Source organism: Pezoporus wallicus, unplaced genomic scaffold (assembly GCF_028554395.1).
Source record: "Pezoporus wallicus isolate ANWC-B61680 ecotype Strahan unplaced genomic scaffold, APGP_CSIRO_Pwel_v1 contig_8234, whole genome shotgun sequence".
Lineage (NCBI taxonomy): Eukaryota > Metazoa > Chordata > Aves > Psittaciformes > Psittacidae > Pezoporus > Pezoporus wallicus.
Window position 1 is genome coordinate 900,532 of NW_026637703.1, and position 15,882 is coordinate 916,413.

At 45.9% G+C, this 15,882-nt stretch overlaps 1 protein-coding gene across 13 annotated transcripts in view; it reads left to right on the top strand.

The window, feature by feature from the left end:
• The window catches only part of CACNA1B (calcium voltage-gated channel subunit alpha1 B), a 297,887-nt gene that overhangs the window by 257,631 nt on the left and 24,374 nt on the right, over window positions 1–15,882 (top strand). For all 13 annotated transcript variants that reach the window (XM_057407342.1, XM_057407353.1, XM_057407354.1 and 10 more), the window contains 2 exons: window positions 2,685–2,812; window positions 9,112–9,208. In XM_057407342.1, the coding sequence (XP_057263325.1) occupies window positions 2,685–2,812; window positions 9,112–9,208 (225 nt within the window). The remainder of the gene's footprint in view (window positions 1–2,684; window positions 2,813–9,111; window positions 9,209–15,882) is intronic.

Sequence of the window (15,882 nt, forward strand, 5' to 3'; positions counted from 1 at the left end):
AAAGAGATGAATGTCAGTTCTGAAATGTATCGAAAAGCAACGTATGAAGTCTACATTCAGTTCCATGGCTTTGCTTTAAAATGTGAGATCTGGTGCTTTGTGTAGCTAATCCCTGCTGTCATCAGAGACCTTTAACCAGGAAAAAGAGGCACACATGGCAGTTTGATGCTGCGTGTAGATAGAGAGGCTTCAATGCCCCCTACTGAGATCCTTTGTCCCTTGTTGTTGCCCCTTTGACATCCCATGCTTTATTTCTTCTGCATATATCAAGAAACATGAGTCCCTTATACAAAGTTAATGCTCCATTTACTGATACCTTTGGCAGCCTATTTCAAAGCCAGTTGTTTTCCTTCTACAAATCCCTACCCCGACAACAGACATCCTTATTGTTATTTTCACGGGCATTATAGTTCCTAAAGCTTGCTCTTTAAAAGCCGAACAAACAGCTCCTCCTGGCTCACCCTCCCTGGCTTGTATCATCCATCATATTCCACGTGTAGTAGCAGAATTAGAGGCTGGAGCACATCTGTGCAACACAGCTTTGCATGAAGAGCAAAGGCAGTGAGGGCAGGCTCCAAAAATAGGCAGGGGAAAGCCAAGCAGCTGGGCTGCATGGGACAGGGCTATAACTCAGTTCTTCAAGAGCATTCAGCACTTCATTGCAGTAAAACATGTGGCTCCCCACAAGTGATTAAAGCATTACAGAGCCTCAGCCTGGCCAGGAGATCATTTTCATGGTTACACCATAGAGTGGGAGGGGTTGGGTAATGTATTCAGTTTTAAATGTTGTTTCTGGCTCTTTGTGAATGTCCAGCTCAACAAAATTTTCCTCCTGACATTTACACTGATGAGAAATATAAACTGAAAATTGAAAATATATGGGGATTTTAGAAACAGCTGTGTGCAAACAAGGGGAAACTGTACTGACCCATGGCTGGAGCTGGGAGCAATGGAAATGGATGTTTTGCTGTCTCTTTATGCTCTGTGGGTACTGTTGTGTGGGGGGTACCAGCAGCCCATGTGGTTGTAGTGCTTGTAACCGTTGAGCAGCTTATTGCTATTACCCTGCTTATGGCAGGGGATTGGAACTAGGTTATCTTTCAGGTATGTTCCAACCCTAACCAGTCTTTGATTCAATGATTGAGAGCTGGTTTGGACACCCCTGTCCAGTACTCTATAGTGCACTGCAACAAGATCCTAGGACTTGTCTAGGCTGTGTTGCACAGAGCCCCTGCGAGCATCCTGGAACCAGGGCGGCACAAAGCACTGGCTTCATCCCCAAACCCAGCAGGGATGTTTAGTGCTGCAGGGCAGAAGCCTTGTTTGCAGCTGAGGCACTAGCAGAGCTGGGCAGTGCTTTTCTCTGTGCTTTGCAACTTGGCCTGAAGAAGATGGTATAAGACACCTCGGGACCCTAGTGTAGCCATGCATAGATTGGGGACTGGGTTCTGCTCCCCACTTTCTTTTGGGGTGTGCTCTAGAAAATAGGTGGACTAAAGATCTGGGGAGTCCCTGATTAGCATTTGGGGGTGATTCATTATGAACTGTGTTTGTCTGTACTTGGTGGGTTGTGTGTCCCAGCAAGCACCAAGACTCCTCCTCCCTCCAGGTCCCACAGGAATTGTTTAAAACTGCCCAAACCCCAGACTCCTCTGCCTGGTTTCTTTTTAACGGCTGACAGACCAGCCAGGGGTATTTGCATTCAGTTTAATTCTGCTCATCCTTGGGTGAGCACTCTCAGATGGCTTCACCACCGTTCTTCTTGCTCAGTGGGCTGAAGGGGAGCAGTGCTCATAGCAGCAGCTCAGGCTCCCTATGATAGACACAACAAAGGTAGAAAGGTGCCACTCAGGTCTTTATACAGCACAGGAGCATCCATTCCCCCCTGCCTTCCTTCTCTTCCATTCTGCTGGCTGCAGCTTGATCTTTTCCCGTTGAAATCCTTGTGACTCTTCCATTGGCTTTAATAAGAGGAGAATCTTCAGATGTCAGAAGCATTTGCCAGGCTCTCTGTTAGTGGCCATTAGGGACAAGAGGCTTTTGTGTGTCCTGCCCCTTGTCTTTCTGGGGATCTTTGAAAGTTTGAGTTCTGGGTTTGAAACTGGATATCCAGGCTGAAGAAGAGCTTTTCTCCTAGCTGTTCTTGCTTTGACGCATCTTGATATGAGAGCACTGGAAGAGTCCACCCAGTTCAACCAGTTGATGCTGCAGTCACTGCAGCCCATGAGCTAGTCTGTGCTGAAGCAGAGTGAAGATGGGGCCGGGGAGAGGTGCTGAGCCAGTGGACTTTGGGATGGGTCATGCTGTAGGGCATTTCCAGTGATGGGGTTGAGGCCAAAAGCCGTGACAAACCTGCTGCTTGCTGCAGAGCTGGTGGTGGCTGCAAGAGGAGGAGGCAGCAGGCGGCCCAGGTACCCACTGTTAAGTCTATCGAGTTTATTCCCCAGCATGCAGCTGCTTCTTGTAGAAACCACACTAAGGACACCATTCTAATGATGCTAAGGGAATCATTCCAGCTCCTCTTCCTGCTTTTCTTCTCTTTTCCCATTCCCCTTTTTCTTCCTCCTCCTTCCCTTCTCCCTCTTCTTTTTCCTTTTTTCCCCTTCTTCTTTCCTTCTCCTTCTTCTTTCTTTACTTTCCCCTTTTCTTGTCTCTCTAACTGTATTATCACTTCCTCTCTGCAGATGTTAAACCTGTTTGTGGCTGTGATCATGGACAACTTTGAATACCTGACAAGAGACTCCTCCATCCTTGGGCCCCATCATTTGGATGAGTTTGTTCGTGTCTGGGCTGAATATGACCCAGCTGCCTGGTATGTACACTGTTATATGTGGAGAAAGGCATCTCCGTTGTGTATAAATACCATACCTATACACACAAGCAGCCTGTTTTAATGTGAGTACAGCTCCAGAAGGAATATGGCTCCAAAGCTTGGAGTAACATTGATGGTAAATGCTCCAACTTCAGTTCATGGTAGACTGGACACGAACAAATCTGGTGTCATTACAAGGACATTTCCTTTATATAGACATGAACCAATGAATGAAGAAAGCAAAATGCACCCTCCACCCCCACCCCTGAGCCAAAAATTAATAGAGTAGATTCAAATGATTTTGGCTAACTGGCCAAGTAGAAAAGCTGTTTCGCATTTCCAAAAGGAGCTTTGATTGCCTTTGGTTTCTGCATCCCAGTTTGGAGATAAAAATGTGCTGAAACTCTTGCCCTTGGCAGCTCTTTAGGTAATTAGAGAGACCAGGCCTTGTTATACCTCATTTGTGCAGCATTTCTCCACTAGCTGAGAACCACCTTAATAGTGGTTCTCACGAATCCTGCAAAGAGACCTAAGGCAACACAAAAAACTTCAGACAATTCAAGTTTTCAAGGTGCTACCCATCTCTTAAAAGGAGTTGATGTACCCCCTTGCTTTGCATCCAAGTCAAGTGCTGCAAGCTCAGCCTTCATCATTTTTGCTCACCCACCTGTGAGGCAGCAGGGAGTTTCTCCACGTGAGGGTGTTTTGCTCAAAACATGTGATTTTCAAACAGACATTTCTTATCAAACCCAGTGTTTGGATCTTGGAATCCTCCTTGTAATGCCAGCAAATTGCACAAGGGAATTTTGTTCTTCTAAATAACATTTTCAGCTTTTGGACTTGCAGTTGGAACATAAGATGTGAAATAAGAAGAAAAGGCAGGAAGCCTGACTTTGGAAGCATTTCAGTTCTCAGTGAGCCTCTGATAAAATGTTCCTGATAGATGAGTGTGCTAAAGGAAGAAATGGTTTTCTCGCAGCAGTTGGTGAGCTGTTTGGGTTTATGGTTTTACTTCTTTGTTTTCCTTATTCAAAGACATCGCCAGAGAATGCAGCTTGTCTGGGATGAAATATCCCAGTGTAATGGAGACCCAGGAGCCACTGCTGAAGCATTTTAAGGGATTTATTAAACTAAGGGAATGGTTCTGGTCAGTGGTCACTTTGAGAGCAAGACTTTGCTTTTCTCCATTGCCCAGAGAAAGCTACTGCGCAACAGTCCTGGCTGTTGGATGCATTTCTAGATGGTCAGTCACAGTAGTTTCCTTGCAATTCTCCAGCTTGGGAATTTGCCTGTTGGAAGACTTAGCCCTACTAATTCTATATCCATTTGCTTCCCCCAGACTTACTCTGAATCTACTCTGTATTTGCAATGAAGCTGCCTCCAGCTCCTCCAATCTTTCTACTCTTTTTCATCTCCCTTCAGTAGAGACAGATGCAGCAAGTGTTTGTATAATCAGCATCACAAACTCCCTGCTAGGATGCAATTAAACCACTTTAAAATCTCAGTTAAATTGATTTAGGCTAAATTTAAGTGTAAACCTATTCCAAAACAACTGCATTTCTCTGCACTGTGTGTGATTTTTAACTAGCTCAAAGCCAGCCATACCATGAGCCTGAATATATACTGCAAACATACTAGCAGCTTGTAATCTCCGAGCAGATTTTTGTTACCACATGCTCTATATCACAGACAAGTCTTTTGTGGGTATTTGGCAGGCAGTAAATAGTGGTTTTTTCCCCCATTTTCAAATCCAGTCCTATCTTTGCCATTAGAAAATCTCAATGAGACTGAAAACTTGGGAGTGCCCGTTCTCTCCTTATAAATAGTCTTGGCTCTGGTGAGCATCTGTGGGAGGAGTAGCACACCTGCAAGGGGAAAATTTAGTATCAATGTGGCTTTTTAATGTTTTATGTGTTCAGGAACTTTCCACCCATAAGAGTCAGAAGCATTAAGCTTACAGAAAGATTTGCTCGCCTTATTAACTCTGAGCACAGAGGTTGTGTTTCGTGAGTCACACAGAGGCCAAACCTTTTCACTTCTAGAGTATTTAATACAGAGTATGTCATATATTAAGATCCTAATCCTGTTTTTCTCTAAGCTTGTTCCCATTTTGCTTGATGTGAAGCTATTGATGTTGGCAGAGGGACCAGGGGCAGAAGTGAGAATCAAAGGACAGCCAATGCGTGATGCTCGAGGCTTGATCCTAAAACATACGCATGTTGTGGATTTTCCGTGTGAACGGTTCCACTGAAATCACTTGTGTTTCCATAAGATGGACTAACACATCCTCAATTTAAAGGTAATCTGAAATCTATTCACAGTTTAAGGCCACAAGAGATCTTTCTGATCATTTGGGCTGAACTTCTGTGAAGCTCTGGACATGGTGCTTCACAACAGCTCTCCATGGACTGAGCTTAATGACTCATCTTTTCAGGTACAGCTCCCAGGAGCACATCCCATCTTGAAGACACAGGGTTTTAAAAGAAGCATTTTTTTATTCTGCCATTTGTTCACTGGCTGATCAAACTCATTGAAAGAAAATGTTGATCCATTTTTTGTTTTCCATGTCAGCCCATCTCCTTTTAGCATTTCAAGGCCAAGCTGGATGGGGCTTGGAGCAAGCTGCTCTAGTGGAAGCTGTCCCTGCCCATGGCAGGGGGTTGGAACTGGAGGAGCCTTAAGGTCCCTTCCAACACAAACCATTCTACGGTTTCAGCTTCCAGTATAGACATTTTTCCTTAGCTATCTGAGATAAAGAGATGCCGATGAAAATAAACAGAACTCAAATGGATTTAACCTGGGAAAGAATCCCTGTTTGTCATAATTTGACACGATTTGCTGCCATAACCTTCTGATACAATACCTCTGCTGGTTTGAAGGCTCTCCATGGACTCTCCCTTAGAGGAACTGCTCATACATATTTTCTTCGCATTGAATTTACAAAGCCATTCTATAATTTCAGTAAACTTCTTGACTCATTTAAACCAATGTACTTTTTATAACCACAATTAGGCCTGCAGCCAACAACTTGCACAGTTCCATTTGATCTCTTTCCGAATTAATAGTTTTGAGTGGATTGTGAAGGTTTTGAATAGACCTTAATTTTTCACTTCCAAAAAAGCAATAATATTGAAGGAGGCAGTCCAAAATATTCCAGCCTTCTTTCTATAATGTACCAAAATAAACATAGTGAGCCCAAATCATCTCGTTTTTCAGGAGAGGTCATCTTGAAGTTCAGCGCAGTTCATTTTGTACATGAGTTGGTTGCTCACAATAGATTAAGAAATCTAATCCTGCTGTTAAATTAGCTTAAAATATTGTTGGGAATTAATGAGACTGAGAATAAAGCTACCTCGAGGTATCTGATTTCACCTGCTGGTAACAAAGGTTTTCCCAGTGCCAATGGCCAAGCCAGGTCTCATGATGGCAGTTTCTGGACTCAGCTTATTACCCATAAAGCAGAGCACAACCCTGCTGGAGTTATGTGGGTGGTAACAGTGGAAGGTGATGGTTCCCAAGCTTTTTTGAGCCAGCTAATTGGAATCCCAGTAATAACCCATTAAACAGGCTGTTTGTGTGCTGCAGGCTCTGGTTTTGTTGGGCACATTAGTGATAAAGGTAACCAGATGCAGTGGTTGGAAAGACTTGAACATCACTTGAAGTTTTCAACAAAGAAAACACCAGGGTATAGATGTTGTTGAGCAGTTGGAAGTTCTTCCTTTCTCTGTGTGTGTTAAAGTGCCTCCTTCATTGCAAGCCCAGTCGCTCTCAGACTAACCTTGCTTTTCAGTGTGTTTTGCTCTTCCAACTTCTCCTGTTTGCCTGGGGAAATACTGATTTTTGCTGTCATAACATCTGATGTTTTCTTTCCAGTTGCCGGATTCATTATAAGGATATGTACAATTTGTTACGTGTTATTGCTCCACCCCTGGGCTTAGGAAAGAAGTGCCCTCATAGGGTGGCCTACAAGGTTTGGAACTTCAGAGACTCCCTCCAGCATTTTCAGTTCTCTTTTTGTTTCTTTTTACACCCCACAACCTCCCCTCCAAGTGCAAATGCAACCAGTACAGAAAAGAAACTGCAACATAACTAACCCCTTGCCTGAAAGAAGGAATGATTGACTGATTGCCTCCTTGTTCCTTGATGCATCTCTTTCCCATCTACTCCCACACCCCAGCTGGCTGGAGACAGGCAGCTTTATGAGACAGTGAACCCTCCAGCTTCCATCCTGCCAGGTCTAGGTGGGAAGTGTTGGGGAAAAGCAGCACAGCACCCAAGCACTTTCTCTCTATATATACACACTGGAGAGAAATGTCCCCCCAAGCTTTACAGAGAGCTGTCCGTTGTGTTTGGGCTTCAAAGTGTTGTCATTCCAGTTGGATGATCAGCATTTGAGCCCCTCCCTTTCCTGAGCCTAAAAGATGTTTGATCTGGGCACTGGCTAACAGGGCAGCAGGGTGGGATGGCTACCTAGGCTGTGGAGAGATGAAGGGATGAGCTTTTACCAGTGCAACAGCCAGACACTGCCTTGGAGGGAAAAGTACGTCTCCAAGATCCAGTGAAACCTCCTTGCTTATAGCACAGGAGAAGTACAGTGTCCTTGGGAGCTGAGGTGGGAACTAAGGACAGATCTTGCAAGAAAACAGCACAGGATGGCACTGGGCTTAGTGGGGTCCCAGTTAAAGGCAGGGATTTTCTTACAGTCATTACATAGAGAACAGAAGAAAAGGAGAGACAAATGGAAGGAGCCAGCATGGAGCTTGCTTTTCTCTTTCACTCCAGCCCAAGTGTTCTCCACACCTGATTTGGGGATTTAGAGTTATTAAGCACTGCAGAAAAGGCATGAGACCCTCTACCTCCTGCCATTGAACAGAGGCAGAAGAGAGGCATCAGGGGCAAGCCATTGGCTCTTATTGCAATCTGTGTCTCTCAGCAGCCTTTAAATTAGCTCTGGGCTATAAAACCTGGGTGGTATTTTAACTGCATTAGTTACCAAGGACAGGAATAGACATTTTTGGCTTGGTAAGTTCTCTCTTCCACCTCCTCCTGCATCAATGCTTTAACATAGGGATTGAGACCCGTGTCAGGGCAGTGTGCTGGTGCCTGCTTCTGTAGCTGTCCTGCTTGAGATAAGGGGTTTCAGATGGGTGCTTCGGTCCTGGTTTCTTTCCTAGTATAGCAACAGTACTGTCCTGCTTTTATAGACGTTAAACATTAATAACATGTTACAATATACTTAAGTCTCCTCAGATGACAGGCAGCACGGATTTGCACAATGTAATAAGCTGGCAGCTCCCTGGGAAACCTAAATGGGATTGTCATAGTCATGCTCCCAGTTTCAGTAGCCAGAAAAAAGCAGAGCAGGAGAATTCCTTGTGGTTTCTGTGTCCCCTGCTTTTCAGTGCAGGATGTTATTTGCCACCAACACGAGCTGAAGGTAGATGCCATCAGTAATGGGCTCGTCTAAGGGCCTTTGCCCAGGTCCCTGCAATTCCCAGCTCTCTTTAATGCAGGACAGCCAGCTGCTCATGGTGCCAGAAGCAACCATTTGATGTTGGGTCGATGGAAGAGGGACCCCATCGCACATAAAGGAGAAACAGGCCCCCTTTCCACCACCTTCCTGAAAAACAAGTGCTGGGCTCTAGTTCTGTCAAATTCAGGCTGGAGGTTGTACAGAGCTGCACGTTTGGCTTGGAGCCAGAGCAGCCCCGGTCTGTCCCCTGAGCAGACACACCAGGATTGGCTTTTTGCTTCTCTCATAGCCTACAAGGTAACCTGAAAACCAAACTCTTTATTCACTGAAGGAAAGCTGAATGAGTTCTCCGAGCCCTACCTCTCCCTGTCCCATAACTCTGCCTACCAGCTCTCCCTGGCATGGTGAATACAGAAGGGGAAGCATCCTCCACCCCTGCAAAGAGCCAGCTAACCCAAGCCCTCCCTACACCCTCTCCACCCCAAGCAGAGACATCAGTCATTCCCCACAGGGACCCAATTGCCGAGGCGCAGCTCTGGCCATGGGACATCCCTGCAGCGAGGAGGAGACGTTGGGCATTGAAACACAGCAACGGAAGCAGAGAAACCTTCATATTTACCCACCTCTTTGGTTTTGTTTTCCTGAGAAGTCTGATTAACCAGATCTCTGTTTTCTTGTCTGCTTTCCCTTCTCTCTCCTCTTTTTCATTTGCTTGGTTGCGTTGCCTTTTTTCCCCATCCCCTTCCCTCTTTTTTCCCACCCCTCCACCCGGTCTGGTTTGATTTCTGTGTCCTCTTGCTTTTGCCTCCCTCCTTTTGACTCCAAGCGGGCGCATCAGTTACACAGACATGTATGAGATGCTGAGACACATGTCCCCACCTCTAGGCCTTGGAAAGAAATGCCCAGCTCGTGTTGCCTATAAGGTAGACCAACCCCCAAGAAACTCTTGCCAAACCACCAGCTTTTTGTGCCGTGGCTGAAGTGGGTGCCGGGTTTCTGTGGCGTTAGTGTTGTTCTCCTGGACTTTGCTGGTGCTTCCTCTGCTTTCCGAGCAGACTGGATTTTGGATGGTCTGCTTTTAATTCTTTTTATTCTTTAGTAACTTTGTTTCTTTTTTGTCTTTAAATTTATGGCACATCACTGTCTTTATAAGTATGTCTCCGCTCTCTCTATCAGTGTTTCTCTCTCTCCTCTCTCATTCTGCTTCCATTTAGGCTAATTTGGGGAGGGAGGGTGCTAATGACCAATTTACCCCATAATATGATCGCCATTTATCTTCCTAAAGCTTTGATTCTCAGTTCTCACTAGCCCTTCAGTAGTATGCTGTTTCCCCCCCTTCTTAATTAGATTGGAGTAATCAGAGTAGGCAGTGCTGTAGGAGTTAGCAAGCCATTAAACGGAGGCAACACCAGAAGGGCTCCTGAATTACCCTTTGTGAAAGAAATGATTTTAACAGAACCCACTGAAGCCAGGAAGATGAAGAAATCACTCAAACTTATTGTTTACTGTGGAAAACTTTTTAATTGAATCACAAGAAATGCATTCTAACCAAAAGGCTGCAAGCTGCTGCCTTCCAGACACTGCCTGCATGAATGCAGTGGAAACACAGGGCCAAGATCATGGAGTGGACCCAGACCCTGCCAGTTAAAGCCATGCTGATCATGGTGCTTGGAAATCTGCCTTTGTAGGGTCTATTTCTTTGGAAGCTCTTCACATGGAGCTCCATAATTTTAGAGGGAGAGGTTTGCCACAAGCACTGGTATAGCATTGGTACAACTAAGCATCCATCAAACTCAACAGGAGTTTGTTGCTGTTGATGGCATTTCAGCCACCGGCAAGCCCAGTTACTGCATCCCATCCTGCTAGGTGCGATGGATGCAGATCACAACAGCCCCTTCAGTAGTGCTTGGGTTCTCACTGAGGCCATATGAAAGCAAGATTTTGTGAGAAACTCAAGCTGAACCCAGAAGTGGGCCTCCCTTTATGTAGGGCAGTTAGCAGCAAGAAGAGGTTCAGATACAGCTTCCTACAAGATCCTTCCTTAGTGTGTTAGGATTTAAAAAGGAAAATTAAAGATAACCTTAAAGCAAGCCTGTTAGATGTCTTTTCTGTATTCCTTTTGATTTGTTTCTGGCCACTTTGGAAGGTGCTTTAAAAGCACATCTCTATTACAAGCAGTTCATACCCACCATGCTGTAGTTATGCTTGAGAAACCCAGGTACATCAAAAAGTCAGCTCCCAGGTCTCAGCTATTTCAGACAGAAGAGTGGACAGCTAAACATCTGTACAGCCCTACCAATTATACACAGAAACCCAATGATTTTTCAAGTAATCAATGTCTCCTTTTAGCACCCATGGGTTCCTATTGACTTCAAATGGAGCTGTGACCTGCAGCAGGTGTTTGCAGCAACCAGATCTGCTCCATGGTCACACATGAGTACCAGAAGCATAAAGCTCTTCCTCTTCTTTTCCCTGATCTTGTATAGTTAGAAACAAAGAAAATAAAAGAGGATAAAAAGATCATGTGTTAAAATAGACGTTTTTTACAAGCCTTTTGCTGGTTTTCATAGCGTGGTGTTTCTCTGCCTTTATGTGACTGTGCTCACCTCTTGCTGCAGACTGTCTCTGGGCAAGGGCACTGAGAATGTGTCTTTTCCCTCTGAGTTAGTTGGTACCTTGTTTTATTTGTCTGTCTTTGCAGGACAAATCCACAGAATTTAGGTACCTAGACACAGACTCCTGCTTCTTTTACTTTTCTAACACATCCTTAATTTTTACCCATCTGCTTATGAACCCTGTGAAAGGTGTCTGTGTATGAACCACAATGATGGGAGACCTGGGGAGGAAGTGCAGCCCACACAGAGCCAGCTTGAGCCTGTCAATACAGTCATGTATTGACATGACTGTGACAAAGACCCCCTCGTCCTGCACCGTAGCTCAGTCAGTGCCAACAGCAGCCAGGACTTTGTCTCTGCGTTACTTTTGCTCTCTCCCTTTGAGCCAAATGACTTTTTTACTGTTCTGTCTGGCAAAAGCTCTTTTGCCCCACATATCCACCCCTTTCCTTTCCATATTCCCAGTCCTCTCTGAAGAGGTTTTGCCCTGTGTCTTTGTCTATGTTGCCTTCTCAGTATGTGCCCACTGTGATTTCGTTTGGATTTTCCCCTCTTGTGGCCTCCTTGGCTGCTGTCCTTCCTTTCTGGTGTTTTCTGGTTCCTCTTTCTCAACTGTTCTCCTCGGTCAGTGTGACCAGCCTCTGCAGTTTTGTGCGTGTGGCTTGCTGCTTGCCAGGAGGTGCATGCGTTGGGTTCTCTGGCCATGATGCTTGGGCACCAGGAGAGCTCTATCCTGCGCAGGGTGGAGGGGGTAAAGGGGGAAGGAACTGAACTTGAAAATCTCTTCTACCCTCTGTGTTGAAAAGAGGAAGAAAACCACTTTGGTCTTCAGGTTTGATCACTTCTTCTTTTTTAGATGAAAGTGGTGATGTTGGACAGGCTGGACAGGGCTTGGAGCAAGCTGCTCTAGTAGAAGGTGTCCCTGCTTGTGGCAGGGGCTTGGAACTGGAGGAACTTTATGGTCCCTTCCAACACAAACCATTCTATGGTTCTATGATTATATGGGGGCAGGTTTGCTGCATTTACAGTCATGTATTGAGATATTGAGGTCTCTTAGACTCATCTTGTCCATAGCGAAATGTCCTGGGCTTTATCTGCTACTCATCAGTAGCTGTAAAGGCAAAGTGGTAGCCAGCCTTTGCCATTACCTGGACTCAGTCCACCCTTTGCATACTTTGTGTGCATCTTTAAAGAAAAATGGGACAAGGAAATGCCCATGATGCTGCTAAATCTCTCTGGGAATTACTGTGCCATCAAGATACCTTGCAGATTATCAGCATGAGTGAGGTTAAAGGATGGTTTTCTGGGAGCCTAAGCATGATTCTTAGGAAGAGTGGCGCTAGGAAATGCAATAACCCAAGCCTTTCCCCACTGCTCTTAAGAGTCATCTTTTTACCTCCCTCTCTGGGGACAGAAGACAGCATTGCCAGACAGCGTATCTCCACCTCTGTCCAAGTAGCTGTGGACAAAAGCCTGCAAGGAGTCTGCAGGGTGATGATGGCAACGGGAGGGGGATCTTGACTTCATTTTGTGGTGGTTTTGGAGCTGTCAAGCACAGCTTTGCACACCGTGTTTCAAAAGTGATTTGTTGCAGGGATTAGGAGGGCTCTGGCTCTCCTTTAAACACCTCCTGACATGGCCAAGGCTCCTGGATATGTGATGGGGGTGATCTTGCAGCTCCCCATCCATGACTGTACCTCACCTTGCCACATGGCTTTTGGGATCTGGATTACATCCCTGAAAGGTAAACAGGAGTTTGAAAGGCCCATTTGCTACCTTGCTACCTCTTCTGCACAGAGTTAGCATCATACAACTCTTTTGCTGGACAAGGAGCAAGGCTGCACCTACTGAAGGTAGGATGACCACTCCATGGTCCAGCTGTGTGCCAGAGACAGAGCCCATACTTTGGGGCACAGACCTGGCTCCTCTGTTGGCTGTGGGAGAGAGGAAGGCCATGGCCAGCCTCCTTGAAGCCAGCAGAAGAGTTAAAGGAGAGCAGAACAGTTACAACTAGGTCAGGGTGAATTATTCATAACAAATAATTTATTCATCAAACTCAGCCTCGTTTCCCACAAGCAGTGCTCCATTGTCCCAAATTTATTCACATTTGGGGGTTATTCCCAGAGCAGTTCTTGTCCCAGAGGCTGCAGTTCTCTTACTAATTCAAATCCGTTGGGGTGCCAGCTAGGTTTCCCAACATTCAGAATGCTCCTGTTCCTGCTCACATTAGACAAATGTGCCACCGAATAAAATCTACAGTGCAGATAGCTCACTGCTCACTTTCTGGGTCAGGCTGGGATCCCACAGGGAACCTTTTATCCTGGCATTTCACACCAGGATGAATTTCCCCCTCATTTCTCTATCACATTCTTTGCCTATTCGGACATTAAGATGTTTCTAAGCAGAAACCAAATGCTGAAAGGAGATCAATTCTGTCAATCCTGCTTGACACAAAGCTTTGGTTTCTCATTTGGGATGTCCCTATTTGCAATTATATCACTATAAGAAGCTGAGGGGTGTCTGCACCCCTCCTGACCACACTAGTAACAGGAGTTAAATCACATTGCGTCCCTCAACCCATCTGTAGTCGGTTACTACTTCATTTTGTGCACTGAGTTAATGAGGAGACTCTGGAGACAATACTGCAGCTCCTGCCTCTGGGGCCTCCTCCTGCAGCAGCAGTAACAAGCTCTCCTCGCCATGGCTGGCTCAGGAGGGAGGGGAATGCCTGAAACCACCTCATTAAAATCAAGGGCAGGAGGAGAGTTCCCCAAGCACAGCTGGGAAACAGGAGCCGGGACTCCATCTGCTGCCCGCTGCCTTCCCTCCAATGCTCTTGGAGGAAATTGGACATGAAGGGAGGAAAAGGAGCAGTGTCGGGTGCAGTGAGATCATAGAACAGTTTGGGTTGGAATGGACCTACAAAGGTCATCTAGTCCAAACCCTGCAATGAGCAGGGCTGCTTCACGTTGGTGTTCCAGTTTCACAGTGAAACCAAGCCTAACCTGATCTAGAAGCACTTCCCTGCCAGGTCTGGGCACCTGAGAGGGATTTTTACCTTTTTCTTTTCCTGTTCCCCAACCATTAATTCACCTGAACACCTCTTGTTTGTGGCTGGCAATTCCCAGGGCACCCCAAGTGAGGCAAGCCTTTTACTAGTGCAGGGAAGCATCAGGTCCCCTGCCATCTGTATGGTACATCTGTATGTATCAGCAGGCTCATATGTTTTCCTTCTGGGGTCTAAAAAGATGGAAAATTGTCCAAATCAGATTTTGGGTTTTAATCAGATTTTTGCTTCTTATTCCAAAGCAGGAGGAACTGGTAAGACCCATCCCTGGCAGTGCTCAAGGCCAGGTTGGATGGGGCTTGGAGGAACCTGCTCTAGTGGAAGGTGTCCCTGCCTGTGGCAGGGATTAGAACTGGATGAGGTTTAAGGTCCCTTCAAATACAAACCATTCTATGATTCTATGACTGGAAATTTCAATGACCTAAAGGTGTCTGAGTTGACCTGTTTGACCAGTTTGCATACTGGGTTGCTGCATATAGCTTTGATGTGGCCTGTGTTCCGCATCCATGTGCTTTGGGAATTCAGTCTGGAAAGTCAGTTGGGAGGATCTGGGATGTCTCCGTCCCAAAATGGTTTTTTGGCTCTAGTTTTTTGTGAGGATAGAGCTCTCCTGTGGGGAATTATTTTTCATCTGCTTGTTCTTCATCTCCATGCATCTTCTTTCTCTCTCCGTCCCTTAACTCTCCCACTGTAGTAGGATTCAGTGGGACACTGTAAGTGGTACCTGGGGACTCTTGTTTATGATATAATTTTTTGGTAACATTTTGTGTGCTGAGGACAGGGTCTGCATGAAAATCCTGTTTCATTTAACACAAGTGAACAGAAAAAATTTGTCGTTTCGTTGCCAGCATTTGATACTGTCATTGAATTGTAAAGGGAGGAGAGTCTTGGCTTAGATTTCCCTATCTGAGGCTTGTCAGACATGGAAGATAAACTCTGGGCAAGCTTTAAGAAGGACCTTTGAGATTACAATGGCTTGTCTCAGACTTTAGGAGGGAGTTTGTTACAAGAGCCTCTTGTCCCTGCAGCATGCAATGAGATCTGAAGGTATGTGATAAGATAACTAAGGCAGTCTCGGCTCCTTGAATGTCAGCTCACTTCAGAAGCAGACTTGTGCCCTCAGTCTGTCCCCTATAACCCATTGATAGACCAAGTCTTCCTTCACCAGTCTTGGCTTGGTTTTGGGTAGAGCACAGGCATAAGAATTGGGGCTAACAGTGAGCAACCTCCCTCTCACCTCACCTATTGCTCCAGGCGCATCTTTGCTCTCAGCTACACTGTGTTTCTCTTCACCAGCCCAAACTTGCCCATCAGCAGCAGTGCTCCTACCACCCAGCTTCCCCAGCCAGTAAGGAGGGTGAGAGGAGTTGCACAAGGCACCCCTGAGCTGCTGCATTTCCATCTGAAGGGAGGGTTAAACCAGCAAAGCTGCCCCTCTAAATGATATTTGCAACCACTGACACTGCACAGTATAACAGTGCATGGAGCCAAAGGGGGATCTGGCCTTGCCTGTGCACTCTCTGCCTCAGTAAGTCTGTAGCCCGCTGCTGAAGGTGCTTGAATTTCTTTAGCATCATGTTGGGCTGTTGTTAAACAAAGAGGAGGTTTCTGTGAAGCGATAGGGATCAAAATAACAGCCTAAAGCAGCAGCTTTCAGATGTGGATGAAATTCCCTCCTGAGCAAGGGGCCCGGGCTAAGCTAACAGTTGGCTTTACAGGCTGCTACGAGGCTCTGCTCAGGCAGATTAACACTCAGTGATTCCTCAGGTTGCACATACCCTTGGAGAGCGGAAGCACAGGGGCTTGTCTGATGTGGCTCTGGCCATGGAAGCTTCTAAGGAGCTTGTGAAAGCTGAGAGAATGAGAAAACATGAGGTTGCTGGAGGAGAAGAAATCAGTCCTTTAAATGTGTTGC